We start from the raw sequence: 17,813 nt of genomic DNA, 5'->3' as shown, positions 1-17,813 counted from the left end.
TCGTCTCCTTCAAGCTCTCCCGCCGCGGCCGCCGCTTCTACCCGCCGCCCCCCTCCTCCGCCCCCGCCGCCGACGCCTCCGACGGGTCGCCCAAGCCGCCGCCGTGGGAGGTGAGCACCCTCGCCTCGCCACGCCTCCACCCTCCCCATCTCCCCATCTCCTTCGTATTATGGGATTTCGTACGGCACGAGCGCTCACCATCTGACTCAAACCCGTGCGTGCAGGCCGCCGCGGCGGGGCCGGGGCTCGGCGGCGACGCCATCGCCGCCCGATCGTCCGTGCGCGGCGCCGATCCTGCCGATTTAGGTGAGGCCCCGAGCCATCCGCCCGATTTCGCGGCGACACGTTTCGTTGCTCTGTTGTTCCGGACCCAAATGTTGGTGAAAGCTCTCGTGCTGCAGGTCTCGAGCCGTCGTTCGCGCTGAACCTGTTCCCGGATGGGTACTCGGTCGGCGGGATCGACAAGGTCTGTGTGCGACGACCGCTGCTACATGTTTGTTTGTGTTGTTTGTTATACTTGATGATGCTCTGTTGCTCATGGCCGAATCTGTTGGTTTCGGTGCTCTGTTGCAGGGGATGCTTGTGTTTCTGATTGGTGATGATCCGGAGAGGAAGCCCTACAACAGGGCATCCAGATCTCTGCTCTCTGTACGTATGGTGCCCATCTCGTTTTTCTCTGAACTGTCAAGGGGAGAGGGGGTGACCTGGGGCCTGGGGGTAATTAATCATGAATCGATTTTCAAGTTACAGAAACAAGGTAAAAAGTGGGTGAGTAATTGCACTGCGGAGTGGGTGCTAGACTTCGCATTCCATTCCTGTGCAACAAATTTATGGGCGCGCCGGAGGCGAACACACAGACCATGGCAGGGCATTGTGACTGTCGCAAAATTTGTTGTCCACACTATTCTCTTGTGCTGATGAGATCAGAGTAAAGTGTTACTGTGCATACATTTCATAGAGCCACTGAACATTTCATATTTTTGGGATTGCACATTTTATTTCTTTTATGGTATATTCTTTCTGTGGGGGAACCACCAGATAGCTTTGGTTGCATATTTATTCCCAGAAATTCAGAGCACCCTTAACAAGTTATGCTGTCCTGACTCCAGATGGTCTTCTTATTTCTGTGACAGTTTCTTGTAGTGCATCATTTGTGGATTTTATACTTTTATAAATGTGTTCTTACAGGATATTGAGTATGGCTGCTTGCCTAAAGATATATTGCATGGCATCCCTTGCAAATTCCAAAATGGAATTGTTGTTTGTGAGGTTAGCTCAAGTCGTATCTTCCAACTTCAGTGTCTGTATTATCTCTGCTTATGTGGGCTTTCTTTACATTGTAACACACCTAGGTGCGGGACTACAGGTCCTTCCTGTCGAATGGGGATGATTCTTCAGAAGACGACTTCCCCATAATGAACAGAATTGCTCTTAGATTGGGGACTGAATGTGTTGTCAATGATCTATCTTTGATTGCGGATGCTTCATGGACTTATCACGAGCAATTGGTCAGCACCTCTGTAAACCTGGAAAGGCAATGTTTAACTGTCATCTACTATTTCCAAAATCCCACCTGATTTAATTTTCTTATGCATATTTCAGATTGCTGAGTCGACCATCATTAATTCCTTGCAACCCAGGCTTAATTTGGACCCCAAGCCATGCCTTGAAAAGCTATGCAACTCTGTTAAGAAGGTACCCCTGTTTTCAGTTCCTGGATCCTTACTCTATTCTTTTGTTAACTTTAGAAAGCACTGCAACTTAGCTTGTGCTTTTGTGCCAAATTGTATGCAAATAGATTGATTTAGGTCTACATAAGGGAAGACGACGAATGAAAGAGACGTCTCCTCTCAATACTTCTCCTGGCCCTCCTGACAAATGCAAGCCCAAGGAATGCAACTCCTGTGAAGGTGCAGCAGTATGCATTGAGAATTCAGCTCTAGAAGTGTTGCCAAGCGGAATACTGAGCTGCTCGCCAGTGAATTGTCCATCACCTCCCCAAGTTAACACAGCAGTATGCATTGAGAATTCAGCTCTAGAAGTCTTCCCAAGCGGAATACTGAGCTGCTCGCCAGTGAATTGTCCATCACCTCCCCAAGTTAACACAGAAGTATGCATTGAGAATTCAGCTCTAGAAGTCTTGCCAAGCGGAATACTGAGCTGCTCGCCAGTGAACTGTCCATCACCTCCCCAAGTTAACAGTGCCAAATCAACTGTAGTGTCTGATCCCGAAGATACTACGCAATGCTCTTCTACCATTATCAACAGCTCTGCTTTCTGTGATAGGGAACAAAGTGCATCAAGTACTCCTGCTTCTGATAATTTTCTTCAGAATCATGATCAGCAGGCGGACTTAGCTATCGTGAAGGTTGATCATAAAAAGGGGCCATTGCTAACAGAGACAGTTCTACCACAAAAGAGAAAGGAGTGCTTGAATCTTCTACATCAAAGGCTGTTTTCAGTGAAAAGTGCAAGGTTGAGTTCCCAAAGTTCCGATGACCAGTTTCAAAAGTCAGCGGGGGCTTCAAATAAAGGTCTTATGCTAGGATCTCCAAAAGAACCGTCGGTTGAGGACAAGGTAGATCAGGCAATAGGCAACAAGGACATGGAAGTACATCAACAGAAGTCCTTCTCAACTCCTTCCTTGAACATAATAAAGGATCCATGTTCAGAAAAATTCGCCGAAAAGGTTAAGCAGGGATCTCGGAAAGAACTGCCAGTTGAGGTTATGGTAGATCAGACCATGGGCAAAAAGGACGTAAGATTACAGGAACAGAAGTCCTTCTCAGTTGTCCCAACAACTCACCCACTTCCTTCCTTCAACATAAATGATCCATGTTTAGAACAGTTCCCTGAAAAGGTTAAGCTGGGATCTCCAAAAGAGCTGCCGGTTGAGGTCAAGTTAGAACAGCCAATTGGCAGAGGAAAGGAAAATGAGCCCCTGTCAATACTCCCGACCACTCTTCCACAGTATTCCTTGAACAGAAACAGTCTGCATATAGAAAAAATCCCTGAAAAGGTTCACTCTTCCGATACAAGGATGAGAGAAAGTCATCTGGTCTCATGTGTAGATGTGGACAATCACGGAGGAGAGCTCAAAGACAGTTCAGTGACCTCTGTAACCTCCTGCAATGCAAGTTCAAGAAATGCAGACGCCAAACCTCACGAGGATAAAGCTTCTACGGAGCCCCAACCTATTACTTCAAACATAAAAGTATCAGGAACTTCTACCATTTCTCTGAACGAGCAAGTCAATTTCGAAGGGAACGGGCAGAAACAAGCTGATATTCTGGTCAGGCGTTCGTTTGAGGACAGAAGCTCAAAAGAGCCAGGTGTTACTGATGGTACTAGTAGTCAATTTGGTATTTCTCCAGATATTGAGGTGTGCATTGGACACCCTTTATATAACATTGAACCTAACATAGAAAGGATTCTATCAGAGGTCATCCTGACCACCCAGAGGTGTTGTACAACTTCACTCTGTACTTCTCATTTTAAGTTGGATTTTTTTCGGTAGAACTGGTGCCAGAATTATTGAAGTTCTTTACATTGTTCATTATTCTTTATCTAGGCATGCACCAGATGGGAATGCTGCTAAAATTGATGGTCTTGAAACATTGACGCCAGTGAATTCCTGCTCACCATCTTGTTTCATTCGGTATGAGGGTGCTGAGGGAAGTCCATACATGCGGGAAGAGACCATTTCATGCTGTCCATCTAGGAGAACGAAACATACTCGAAATATTAGAAGCTTTGTTTTTCACCGTGTACAGTATTTCTGTAGAGGTGGGTTTATTTCTGCTTGTGCACGCATATTCTTATTTTGCGCTTAGTTCCACTCTTGTTCTAAAGCATCACACATGGCAGGTATAGTTGATCAATCTCATTACATACTTTGCCTTCTTGAGTCTGAATCACCGGATGACCATCAAATAGCTGTTGAAATGATATCAGGAGATGAGCGTTTTCACATCGCTACTCTTCCCACTTCTGTGAGTACTATTTTAATTCAGTTTTACAATGCAAGAATAATACTGTAATGCCTCTTCATCTCTGTCTCCTCCATGGTATGCTTCAGGATCAAGCAAAGAAGTTTGTGGATCAATTCATTCTTCTGGTAAGTAAGCATTGTCTTCCAAGGCATTCATTCTTTTGACGGTGAAGAAATTGAACCTTTCTGTCTTTGTCTGGGTAAAAAGACATTCTGTCTGTGGCCACTTGCCACTAGTCACTGACAACAAACTATAGATATATGTTTAAATATCAGTATTTTTTATTGTTTACCTGTTGTGCATATTAAACTAGTTGCTGCACTGGATGATTTATTTTTTTAGGAACTGTCTTCTTCGTATACTGAAATAATATTTCAGGTCTATTTCTGAGTTTTGGGTTGTATATGCAGATGAAACGCGATGGCTACACACTATGCAATTCTACGGTCTGTAATGGATTCTCTGAACTCACACAGGTAAGATGAGGATTCCTTTTAGTACTCGCATTTTCAGTAGCACTCTCTTCTCGCACATTAAGATTTCCCAGATATTTTCCCATATCGACACGCCACCTTTTGCATCACTTACTCGAATGCGCCATCATTTTTCAGCAATCCACAGATGTATCTCAGCCCGGCTATCTGACTGGAGAACATCCACAGTACCAGGGGTTCTCGCCTTCTGTTGCGAAAAGCGTTGTGATTAATGAATGTAAGGATGCAGGTTTTGCATCGGAGAAGAGGCTCCCAGATGTACATGCCAATGCTCGGCAGCAAGGGAGCCAGCAGTGGGGACTGCCAGATGTACATGCCAATGTTCTGTATCAAGGGAGTCGGCAGTGGGGCCTGACAGACGGGCATGCAAATGCCCAGCACGAAGGGAGTCAGCAGTGGGGGATGCCAGATGCACACAGAAATGCCATGCAGCAAGGGAGTACTCGGCAGCGGGGGCAGTCATATGCGCACACAAATGTTCCACAGCAAGGTGGTAACCAGCAATGGGGGCAACCATATGCACGCAGAAATGTTCCGCAGCACAGGAGTAACCAGCAGTGGGGGCAACCATATGCACATGCAAGTGTTCCGCAGCAAGGGAGTTACCAGCAGTGGGGGCAGCCATACGCACACGCAAATGTTCAGCAGCAAGGGGGTAATCAGCAGTGGGGGCAAACACATGCACACGGAAATGTTCGGCGCCAAGGGAGCCAGAAGCAATGGGGGCAAGCATATGCGCACACAAAAGTTCGGCGCCAAGGGAGCCAGCAGCAATGGCGGATGTCAGATGCTCATGCAAATCCTCTGCGTCAAGGGAAACAGAAATGGTGGCTGCCAGATGATCATCATAGTTCAAAGGCTATGCACCAAGGGAGCCAGCAGCAATGGGTACAGCCAGAGCAGCAACACCCAACGCCGGCAAACGTCGACGCATCCCACTTCTCGAACCCCGGTTACCCAGTTGAGCAGCAGTACAACAGCAGAGTCTTCCAGGACCAGAGGCGGGCACCATTCTCAGGCGGGGCGTGCTCAACGGATCAGCACCAGCACCACTACTACCCCCAAAGCAGACAGGATACACCAGGAGGGTCCGGCGAGAGACACACTATGACCACAAGTATGGGTGCATGCAGCTATGGCCAGTGGCACCAGACTCCGACTCCTCCCCCGCAGCAGCACGACGGCAGGACGTACCGGTGGGGTTTCCAGGATTTCGGCAGGCAGGTGCAGATCAACAACCTGCCTCCAATGCAGGCCGGGAGGAGCGTGCTGCTGTCGGGGCTGCACCCAACTGGAAGCCCACAGACGACCTCTCCGACCACCGGCTCCGATGGCAGCGTCACAAGCACGTTCCTGGTCCCTCCCAGCAGCTACCACCAGTGCCCGCCGCCGCCGCCGCATGGGATATGCTGAAGGGCGATGTTATCAGGCATGGTTTCGTTGGCGCGCCGTGCTTTTGGTGCAGGTTAAAAGCACAGGAAGTACTTGCAACACATACTTTGCGGATACTTTGTTTCGATGAAGTTCCTTCTTTTGTCTCGCGCTTCGCTGGTTGATATATAGCAGGTGCACAGTGGTTTGTCTATGCTCTGGTAGCTTTAGCCTGATGGCTACATTTTTTTGCGGAGTACCAAGGGGTAGGACATGCTTAGGATGGGCTACTGATGTTTTTGCTTGCAGCATTCTGTCATTGGCAGCTTGGTTGCTTGAGGCTCCTCCTGGGCGGCTAATATTATACAGTATGGATTATGGAAACTTTGTTCAGGAATGGAGTTCTTTCCGTTCATACTTTTTTTTTTTGAAACTAGGCAAAAGATTTGCCATTTTCATTGATTAAGAGAGACGTTTTAGAGGTTAAGGCCAAAGGCCGAATTACAACAATCACTCTCGCGGCATTATGTTATTCAAATGCCTTGTTCCCGCAATGCTTCAAAGTGAGGTCTCATCTTTAATCCTAGCAACGACGACTCCCACTGGAACGGCATTATTATGAAAGACTCGTGCATTCCTCTCTTTTCATAACTCCCAGAAGATTAGCAGCATCAAGGAAGCAAGCGGCCTTCGCGATTGGGTCTTCTTGTTAGCATTGTGGCTCCACCACTCTTTAACAGAAGTCGCGTCACTCCAATCGGAAGGATGCACGTCATGGAGACCAAGCCAATCTTTGATCATACGCCAAACTCTGATAGTGTATCGGCATTGAAATAGAAGGTGGGCCGCCGACTCTTGAACTTGCTTGCATAGTGGACAAAGGTTACAGTTTGGCCACCCATGACGCTGAAGCATGTCTGTCATCCAAATTCTATTGTTGATTGTCAGCCATGCGAAGAACTTGCATTTAGGAGGCGCCCAAATCTTCCAAATGGTTGGAATCATGGCCGTGTCAGTATGGCCATAGAACTGCGCCTTATAGGCTGACGCCATCGAGTAGTGGCCGTTAGTAGTGAACTTCCAAGTGATAGTGTCCGGCGTGTTGACGTCAAGGTGGACATGCGAGACCCTCTCCCAAAGGGAGACAAATCTCAGAGAGGTGTTGAACTGTGATGCCCTGAAGAATATCCACCTGGGAAGTCCAGAAGTTATCGTGCAGAGCCAACCGAACCGAGCAATTCTTCTTCTTCTTCGACAAGTCATAGATTTTGGGAGCTATGTCCTTGGGCCTAATCCCATCAAGCCAAGGAGACTCCCAGAACTTGGCACGCACGCCATCCCCAACTTGGACCTTGGTAGCCCCGGCAAAGATATCTCGGTCATTGTCATCACAAGGGGTTCCCAAGCCAACCCATGGCTTATCTGGGTGAAGCCACTCGTCCCACAGCCACCGAAGGCGAAGGGCAGTGGCAAATTTGTCAAGGTTTAGGATTTCAAGACCTCCATGCATCTTGGACTTGCACACTTGCTCTCAATTTATCTTGCATTTTCCACCAGTGACCTTATCACAACCTGCCCAGAGGAAAGCACGTCTGAGGGCATCAATTTTCTTCTTGACCTCCACTGGTAAATCTAACGCCGTCATGTAGTAGACCGCAATTGCTGTGAGGACCGACTTTACCAAGACAACGCGACCCGCTGAGGCAACATGCCTCCCCACCCAAGGAGTGAGTTGGCCTGCAACCTTGTCCTCAAGGGGCTGGTAGTGAATTCTCTTCAGTCTCTTGATAGACAAAGGCAACCCAAGGTATTTCATCGAAAAGGAGCATCACATGGCCGGGAAGGATTGGAGGATATCCGGGAGATCCACATTTTCGCAATGGATTGCACTACTAGGGAAAACCTTATACACAGAAGTTTATCAGTAGCGCGATTTAAAAGTGGGCGCTACTGCTAATTAGTAGTAGCGAGGGGTATAAAAACCACGCTACTACTAAGTTGATAGTAGTAGCGAGAGGTATAAACCCACGCTGCTACTAAGTTGTCTCGAACAATGCCCCTGAAATAGACCATAGTAGTAGCGAGGGGTGTAAAACCGGCGCTACTACTAAGTAAGTAGTAGTAGCGCAGGTAGACTCCCATGCTACTACTAAGCGTGTCCACCCCGGCTCGATCCACTGCCACCCCCACCACTCTCTCTCTCTCTCATCCCTAAAAAAACTCTCTCACGAACTCACCTCCATCCACCCCACCCCGGCTCGGCTCCTCTCCCCACGATCTCCTCGCCGCCGCCACCATCCAGTGGCAGAGGCACCGCCCAGCGATCCTGGGCACTTGCCCGGGCTCGCTGGCTCCTCGATGGCAGCGATCCTAGCGATAATAAAGGGCTAAATTTGTTGGGTAGTTGGATTTACCCGGGCAAAATAAATCTGGGCCATCGTTTCTCACATGTTCACAACCCAATAGTACAACAGTCTGCAGCCCAGGCCCAAACAACTTCTGTTTCACGAGTGCAGGACGCGAGCGAATTTGTACGATCCACGGATCGATCGCTCCAACTCCTTGTCCCTTCGTTTCTCATAGGCAGCCAGCGCACGGACTGGCGACAGAGGCCGACGGCTGCCCTGGAGACGGCTAGAAGCAGGGCCGGCGGCGAGCGGGCTCCAAACACCGATGCACTCTACCTCGTTCCTCAACCCCCTCCTTCCTCTCATCTCTGAATAATTGGTCTTGTCTGGCCGGCCAGGGATTGATTCATTGATAGACCTAGGGTTTAAGTTTGGGGGTTTTTTGTTGGGGACAAGAGAAAATTGTATTTGTGGGTGCTGGATACTGTAAAATCGCAGTATTTCGGTGAGATCCTCCACCAAACTATCCCGTACTTGCATCATAGTTCATACCTAGATGCCATCTGCAGTTCTGCATATAGATTCAGATAGAATCTACACGTATTTTTCCTTATGATGCATTGATCTTCATAATCAGTGCATATGTACAAACCCTTGTATATGGACTTTTCGTCACTACTTTAGATCTAAATGATCTTATATTTCTTTCAGGAGGGAATAATACAATACAAGTAGTTGCTGCAATGTTCCGTGCTATGAACTTGTTACTTGTTGTAGCTCATTTTCTTTTTTATCATGATGACTTTTCTAATGATGACCGTGGAACAATAGGAGAGCAACTTCTCACTTATATAAGTCAAGTGAAAAGGCATGCTTCTTTTACTAGTTGTGGTGATGTTCAAGGTTTGTCCGTGAAGATGGTTCAAAATGAGAAACATTTGGTATTTCCATTGGTATACAAACTTATTGAGCTGGCTTTGATATTGCCGGTGTCATCGGCATCTGCTATGAGAGCTTTTTCAGCCATGAAGATTATTAAGAATAAACTGTGCAGCAAGATCAATAATATGATATGTTACACCGAGCGGGAGTTATTCAAGTCAGTTGATGATAAGGATATTATTTGAACATTTGCTCAAATGAGTTCTAGGAAAGGGCATTTGCCTCGTGATTTTCCTTAGTGCAATGCCGATATGTTCCATTCCATTTGACCATCTCTATTCTTGCTTTTGATTTTGAATATATTAAGATCTCACAACTAAATTTGTTTTAATACAAATCCATTTTTAATCTTGTAGTGCCTTGTAGGACTTTGGCAACATGGCGAGTTTGCCTCTATGCAATGCTGGTTGTATGTCTTTCTTTTGGAAAAAAATGAACAAGTGAGAGATGCTTTTGTCATGGTGAAAGAAATGGCACAGTCACATCTGGTGACATCTGATATGTATAGTTTTACTTTTGTTGCCAACATGACGAGTTTGTCTCTATGGAAGGCTGGTTATGTATCTTTTGTTGTCAAGTCTCAACTTTATTTACTATATGAAAATGATATTGATATTATATATTAGTTCATTTCAAAATTACATTTTGTGTGACTATTATATTTATGTTTTCACTTGGTGGTATATTATGATGCGCATCCAAATAGCTGTTTTTTGAATTCTAGATTATACACTTAGGCTCAACTTGCCCAGGCTCCAAAAAAGTTCTGGCTCCGCCCCTGCCACCACCCACGCCGGCCGGTTCCGGCGAGCACCGGCCGCGCGCAACACTCCCCCAAGCTCCCGCCTTCCTCCGCTCCGATCCCCATGGAAGCCACCGCCGCCGCCTCCCTCGCGCGGACCCTCGCCTCCTCGCTGCTCCCCCGCAGCTCCCGCCGTAGCCGCGTGCGCGTGGCCGTGGCGCCGGAGCGGCGGATGAGGGGTAGGGCGGTGCTTGGTCAGTGATCCGTCGCCGCCGCTGGCTTTCCTCCTCCCCTCTCCTCTGCCGCCGCCGCTGGCTTTCTTTCCTGCGAGCGGGGATCGTCCGTGATCCGTCCGGAGCTCACTCCCCGCCTCCTACATGCGTACGTGCTCGACCCCCTCACCTCAATCGTCTGTGATCCGTCCGGGATTCATGCTCGGACATGGCCAGGCCCCCTGTTCTTGATATGGCCTAGTAGATATCTAGTTCCTGGTGTTCAGGTCGCGTGGCTTAACGGCCTCCCCCTGAGCCTAGTTGGATTTGTTTCAGGTGCTGCGTTGATTAGGTCCTGGATGATTGGGTTGGGTACTGACCTCTGTCTGTATGTAGCAACAGATACAGGAGAAGTTTTTTGTCGGATTAGTTTACAGTGAATTTTCAGATGACCGAGTTTAAGATTGAGAATTTGGTCAAAGCTAGGCTTTAATCCTAGGGGAAAATCTATTAAAAATAAAAGGAAGAACAAATGAAAGCAGGGAACTAGACAGTCCCTACGCAGACGTAAGGCCACTTCAGATTCACACCTCCTCCTTCAATTCAGAATTCAGAAATTATAATTCCTCTGTTTTTTATTTGCCCATAAAAATTGCAGCCAATTCAAAATGCACACACTATCATCTTAATGGAACTATTCAGTGCCTTCTTGACCTGGTTGACCATCTATCCTTTGCCCTCGCCATCGATATAACATCCAGTGTGTTTTGTTTACGCTCGTCTAACATGCCATTGCTCGCCAAACTGAATGTGGGTGGGAGCAGCATCAATAAACTAAGTCTAGCATGCCATTGCTCTTATCGTCATACCACTGAACTGTGTTGTTGAATTGGATTGTGTAGATTCATTTATGGATGTTTATCCACCATGAACGAACAAACTCTAGGGGCAAATTTATCCTTTTTACCTTTTATTTCTTAATATATGCATTAAACCATGCCTCTTATGATTTTGGCTTCTCAAGTATATTTTTATTGTTTGTGCGTCGTGCATCTACGCTTGTGGAAATATTACAGCCCCACTATTAGGAGTACAAGTTTAGTCCTGACAGACTGGGCGTAAGTGGATTGGTTTGCCTTTTGATTAGTATAAATAGATGGTAGCAGACCTGGAGAAATAACATTGGATCTTAATATCTCATGACATTGAGTAGAGGACAAGAGATCGGATGAGTCTTGTTGTCACATGTGGTTCGGATGGTCAAAGTAGATGGTAGTTGGATCCGAGCACCCAGTCAGTGATGCTCTGCCGCCCGATTTAAAATGGTGCTCTCTGGAGAGCCAACGTCGACCCCGGCGCTGGTGCAGGAGGTGTCCATGGGCAACGTCCTCAGCGCAAAGCTCGGCTAGGCCCCGGCCAGGCAGGCCTCTCTCCGCGTCGCCTGCCCAACGCCGTACCCTGCACCACTGTCAACAAAGTCTGCTCGTCGGGGACGAAGGGTATCCATATTTCATCTCTTCACCTGCAATGTCTCCGTAGTTACTTGTCGCCGCTGCTAAAAAACTTATGTTGTTGCCTGTTGGCCTGCTCTTTGCTATCTGAAGTATGTATTTTTGTCTATCGCTCATTCGCTATCTGAAGAATTTTATGAAGGTAATTTTAGTGTGTGTTTAGCTTTCAGTTTTTGCTTCTACTTCACAGAGTCGAAGATCGTAAGAAAACATTGGATGATCTTTAACAATTATTCTTAGAAGTAAACCTGAGCAGTATTTGATGATATATTGTGAGTCACTGTAAATGTATACCGTTTTTTCTTCAGGATATGGATGACTATCTGAAGGGATGCAGGTTTCTTCCCAAACTTAAGAATGAGATACCCGGTGAAAGAAATGCTCCCTAGTCCCTACAGGGAAAGTTTGAGCAGCCTACAGAATTTAGTACTGATCATGGTAAGGCCGACAAAGCCTGAAATCTCATTTTGATCCACGTTCAAAGATTACATGCTAGCATATATACTTGAAGTCGGCATGGAATATTAAAATTAAAAATTGACTTCGCCTATTCCCTGTTTTGAAGAGCAGTGGGAATCAATTTTCTGATGTCCTTTGTTGGCGATTTCCCTATCCATGAAATGATAAATTTTGAACAGATGTTAACTGTCAAATATTTCAAGCATATGTAGCTCAAATACACTAGTATTTCTTGAATAAACCAAAACAAGAAGATAGCATGAACACGTATAGCTAGGGTATGCATTTAGTAGGTGTTTTTCCATTTTGAAGATTCATAATAGACTAAAAGAGAGACAGATAATTGAAGAAAATACCCTACTGGATCTGCATGAGGGCGCGAACTAACAAGTTTTCACTTTCTCGACTGGGTGCAGGGTGATCGACGAGGACTACTGCGGCCCGATGGGAGTCGTGCTCTTCAACTACTCGGAGGCAGACTTCACCGTGAAGCCCCCGGACCGTGTCATACAGATTAACGTCCAGGTGATTGCGGCACAGGAGGTCCCCGGGGTGGAGGACCTCGACGCCACCGTCCGGAGGTCACGAGGTGGAGGACGACGCCACCGTCCGTAGTTCCTCAAGGTGTAGGACATCGACGCTTTGTAGATATATCTAGAGAAGTGGTTTGGTTAGGTTGGTGGTGAAATGCTAGGGAAGGTACCAACCTTTTGATGATGGTTGCATGCGTCCTCGTGATCTCTTCGAGTTGAGATGTTCAATGTTGCATCCATGAACACTGCAAGTGTTAAGATGGTTCTCTGAAATTTATTTTGCACTGGACGTGTCTCTGATCTCCATTCATGAATACTGCATCTATTTTTATTTTTTTAATTCCTAATTTGTTACTAGTAGCGTTGGGAAAAAAGTGCCCTACTAGTAAGTAGGATACTAGTAGCGCTGGTATTATAGGCACGCTACTATTACTTCATTAGTAGTAGCGCAGGTCTATAATAGCAGTAGCGTGGGTGGCACACGCTACTACTAACAAAGTTAGTAGTAGCGCAGGTTTCACCCACGCTACTACTAACTATTAGCTGTAGCGCGATACTAGTAGCGCAGATACCCGCGCTGCTAGTAGCCATTTTACCCGCGCTGCTAGTAGCCTTTTTTCTAGTAGTGTTGGGGCAACAAAGCTTTTGGAACAGTTTGTGACCAGACCGGTGACTTCCCCAAAGTGCTTGAGAGTGTTGGCGAAAAACTGGACATCCTCCTTAATAGGCGCAAGAAAAACAGCGGCGTCATCCGTGTAAAGCGAAGCACAGATAGGCATAGCATTTCCACCTAGCGGATGAAGATTTCCTTGAGTTGTGCTCTTCGCAAGGATATGGTGCAGCGGGTCGATGGCAAGCACAAATAACAAGGGTGATAGAGGGTCCCCTTGCCTTAACCCACGACCAAGCTTGATGGGGTCGCCGGGCACGCCATTGAGAAGAACACGCGACGAAGCCGAGGTCAATAGTGTGGAAACCCAACCTCTGAAGCGGGGCGGAAAACCAAGGTGTTGAAGCAGGTCGAGGAGGAAGTCCCACCGCACCGAGTCGAAGGCTTTTTTGATGTCAAGTTTGAAGAGCAATGCCGGGGTTTTCCTACGGTGGAAGCGTCTCGCGAGGTTGCACACATACATGAAATTGTCGTGGATGCATCTTCTTTTAATGAACGCACTTTGGGCGTGCGAGACAAGATCATTCATGTGTGGGGCAAGCCGGTTCGTTCATACTTACCACTATACCAGCGGCTACATTTTGTTCATACTTTGTTCAGCAACCTGAACTCCAGTATAGATTATGGAAACGGCTACATTTTTTCGGAGCGCAAGGGATAGTGGGATACACAAACTTGATGGGAGGGATAGACGGATAGTGATGTTTATGCTTGCAACTTCCTGTCAGGGCCAGGTTCCTTCAGGCTCCTGGGCTACTACCTCGTACGGTGTGTGTGTGTAAGTATCACAGAAATTTGTTGGTGTGACAAGACGAATGATCGTTTGTTGGTCCATCACGTCGATGAAAACTCGCTGTTTATCCGGGCAGAAACCTACAGCGAAACGTTTTGAACTTGAGTACACAAAACCTGTAGTACTATTTAACATCTCAGTAAAACTTCAGTTTCGCAAATTTGGCTTCTACATGTACATGAAAAGACAGCAACTTTCTATGACAGTTTGGGTGAAGATGAAACGAGCATTCTTGATACACCCAAAAGTCGTAAAATCAGCTAATGCAAATTAGCGTGACTTGCGACGACATAAATAAACAAGCAAATCCATTTATAGAAGTTTTTATTAGAACACTTTGCAAATGACCTGAAACTTTACATGGGCATGTTTCAACAGTTGCGTCCATCTAACTACAATTTGACAGCGCAGCGTGCAGTTTTCAGATTTTTTTTCTCTCCACCGAGCGAGCGGCGCACGAGTAGCCGAGAGCACGTCTACAGCATGAACCAATGCACGTTTGATTTGATCTAACACTGGCATGCAACAGATCATTTATATCTGCATAAATTCTGGAGCAACTCCCAAGCTTTTTAGTTAGGACCGTTCTTTTCAAACACTAGCAGCACAGCATTCAGTTAGGACCGCTCTTTTTCAAACCAAAGCTGAGGAGCGCACACAAGGATACAAATACAAGGGGCAGAAACTCCTGCAGATCACAAGATCTGCCAAGCACACGCGCTTAGAAAAGGCAAAGATAGGATCAAATCCGACTTGATATAATACTACGATAGTTAAGCTCAAATTCCCCAGATCAGGTATTCAAAATCATCTTGCTACATTGCATACTTGGCTAGACTAAGGCACGATAAGTTTTCGCAGATAACATACAAATGCCGCCGATCTATTGATGCGATGCGACAAACTCGGTGACAACTAACAACTCCTATTGATGCGATGCGACAAACTCAGTGGCAGCTAACAACGGCATCATCCCTTCTTCAGCTGGAGAAAACAAAAGCGTTAATATGTTAGTAAACCTCATGCAGATAATGACAAAACTTAATAGTAGCACCTAAGAGTATGTAACAGCGTATGAACAATGTGAGCCTAATAGTAGCATGTAATAGTGTATTATGAACAAGGCGAGTCTAACAGGAGTATGTAACTCATGATCAGCTCGGCAACATAAAGTTGAGCTATATCATATCTCCTCGAAAAAAGCAGACTAAAATCGTATTACTAGCTATATATGACAACAAAATAAATCCTTCAGCCTTCTCATACAAATTTTTAAGGTGATGGACGCAACACAAGTGAGTTACTGATATATTGCTTTTTCAACAAAAAAGATTGAGGTGACTGATGTTTGTAATAGCAAAATGGGCTACTAACATATTATGTGGATCATCTGCATATCATTTACGATCCGACACTCAGCCTCGGAACCATTATAATGGTTTCTCTGTGTTACTAGCATGTGTCAATCCAAATCTCTTCCACGTGGACAGTTGTTTGAGGGTGCATATTATCTTCCAAAGAAAAAAAAATAAAGTCAAAATCTCACAAATTATATTCAGGAGATCTTCTTACCTGTTGAACCGGTTCAGCACATTAGCACATCAAATCATCCTAACATTTCAGCTCCATTAGTTCCACCAGCAATGGCTGTGTCTAGAAGCATAAGAATCACGACAATTAACAACAGTTCCACAATAAAAGAAAAATGGATAAGAGAAGGCAACATGAGACCTATAGGAAGATGAGATGGCAAACATAACTCAAGCAAAATAATTCACTTTTATAACTTATTTTTATAAATGTGTTAAAAGTCACTTTCAATACTGGCAACACGTAAATAAAACCACATCTCTTGTAAAATGCAAGAACATTCATACAAAGCAGTATACAAAGGTAACTCTTGATACTACCTCAAAATTTTATGATTTGACATTTCAATTGTTATTTTCAAATACATAAAAATAATAAAGCAACACGGCTATAAACTCGTCCATCTAGCAAAAAATAATAATTGCTAGCTAAGTTTTATCACAAAAAAAAATGCTTATTGAGTTAAAGTTGTGAGTGCCACATTTAAAAGTCACAATAACCGTATGCAAGATCATGTAAAATATAAAGACCAAGGATGAGCAATCACCTAGTGGGTAGAAACTCCTGAAAGGATGACAATAATTTGGAGACGGGGTTCCATTAAGTTTTCTGGATTGCATTGACTTGATTTGAACCATGTAGACGCCGTATGGTCTAGCTAAAAGGATTACATCGGTATCTTCATCATACCCCGCCAATTTGAGAGACTCCGCGCTCCTCCCAGTCCGAGGAGGGATGTTAAGAATGTTACGCAATGCAATAGTCTTGCCCCGAAACCATACGGCACACCCTCAGAGTTGACCTTCCTCTGCCACATTTGAAGGTTATTGTGATGCAAGATGGCAACACCAACAGTTCCGTCCGCTGCCCGGATGATCTGAAGTTTATCGTAATTATACGCACCGGGAGGCCCGTCAATCACGGTAAGGTTCTGTGTGTCCAAATCAAACCGAAATATGGCGATGGTCGTCAAAGACAACACTAACGGCCAGTAAAGGGCATTAGCAACAAGGGCGCTAGAATGACCGCGAGAGCAATATGGAAGAAACTCTCGAGAGATCAGAGGACCCCATGCGTCGGTATTTGAGTTGTAAACGGTAGTGAGGAGTTAGCTCTCATCAAAATGATGGCACATCAAGACCACTTTGAAGGGGCCGGAGTGGCAGGCGCCGTGCACATGGCCCTGTTGGCCGGCGGCACAGAGCATCGAGGATGCCCCGCCAGCGCCTGCAGATGGCGGAGGCGCGGGGAGCGAGCATAGGTCGAGAGGGAGGCAGAGGAGGATCTCCCAGAGCATGTCTTCACCATCCAGGACGGAGGCATGCGGCTCCGGCGACGTGCGGCGACGGAGGCGCTATCGGTGATATCGGAAGGTATAAAGCGCCGGTTCAGGCAATTGGCGCCCACTGCCGCACATGGTGGCCCGGCTCAGGAACACGCGGTGTATTTGTAGTGCGAAAGTCCTTCCAATTTTTTTGCTCCCATGAGGATTCGAGCTCACATCGTTTAGATATAGTGCACGTTGCCTAACCACTAGAGCGACTAGGAGCTAGTGAATGATTGCAGTGTGGAAAGTTTAAAACGTAGCCGCGCTATTTCTTGCAAATATATTTTAGAAAAAACTTGATTTTTTGGAAAAAATTGTAAACAAAATTAAAAAAACCCACGATTTAGAAAAAAGTTCATTGCTTTTAAAAAAAGTTCATTGTGTTTCAAAAAAGTGCACACATTTGAAAAAAGTTCGTTGAGTTTCAATTTTTTTTGCAAATTTGAAAAAAAGTTCATCGATTAAAAAATCGCAAATTCAAAAAAGTTCATCAATTTCATAAAATCATTGATTTGAAAAAAACATTCGATTTTTCAGAAAGATCATCAATTTTCACAAAAAGTTCATCGATTTTCAAAAATAGTTCACAAATTTGATAATAAGTTCATCAATTTTGAAACAAATCATCAATTTAAAACAAAGCCATGGATTTTTAAATGGTTGAAGAAATTAAGAAAAGGAGAGAAGGAAAAAAGAAAAAGAAGAGAACAGGAAAATAAGAAAAGGGAGAAGTAATCACAATAGGAGAGGTCGCTCGGGTGGTTACTCCAGTTTATCTAGTATAGGGAGATTGCTGGTTTGAGTCACCGCGATCCTATGTAGCGAGCAA

The 17,813-nt window shown here is 45.6% G+C and overlaps 1 protein-coding gene across 1 annotated transcript in view; it reads left to right on the top strand.

Moving 5' to 3' along the window:
* The window catches only part of LOC119271708, an 11,460-nt gene extending 5,158 nt beyond the window's left edge, over positions 1-6,302 (top strand). The window contains exons 2-13 of the mRNA XM_037553429.1: positions 15-306; positions 402-466; positions 574-648; positions 1,189-1,269; positions 1,353-1,508; positions 1,603-1,695; positions 1,799-3,462; positions 3,572-3,786; positions 3,868-3,992; positions 4,079-4,117; positions 4,403-4,468; positions 4,604-6,302. Of these exons, the coding sequence (XP_037409326.1) occupies positions 15-306; positions 402-466; positions 574-648; positions 1,189-1,269; positions 1,353-1,508; positions 1,603-1,695; positions 1,799-3,462; positions 3,572-3,786; positions 3,868-3,992; positions 4,079-4,117; positions 4,403-4,468; positions 4,604-5,899 (4,167 nt within the window). The 3' untranslated portion in view covers positions 5,900-6,302. The remainder of the gene's footprint in view (positions 1-14; positions 307-401; positions 467-573; positions 649-1,188; positions 1,270-1,352; positions 1,509-1,602; positions 1,696-1,798; positions 3,463-3,571; positions 3,787-3,867; positions 3,993-4,078; positions 4,118-4,402; positions 4,469-4,603) is intronic.
* The last annotated feature ends 11,511 nt before the right edge of the window (positions 6,303-17,813 follow it).

Source organism: Triticum dicoccoides, chromosome 3A, assembly GCF_002162155.2.
Source record: "Triticum dicoccoides isolate Atlit2015 ecotype Zavitan chromosome 3A, WEW_v2.0, whole genome shotgun sequence".
Lineage (NCBI taxonomy): Eukaryota > Viridiplantae > Streptophyta > Magnoliopsida > Poales > Poaceae > Triticum > Triticum dicoccoides.
This window is presented reverse-complemented; position numbering and strand designations above follow the sequence as displayed.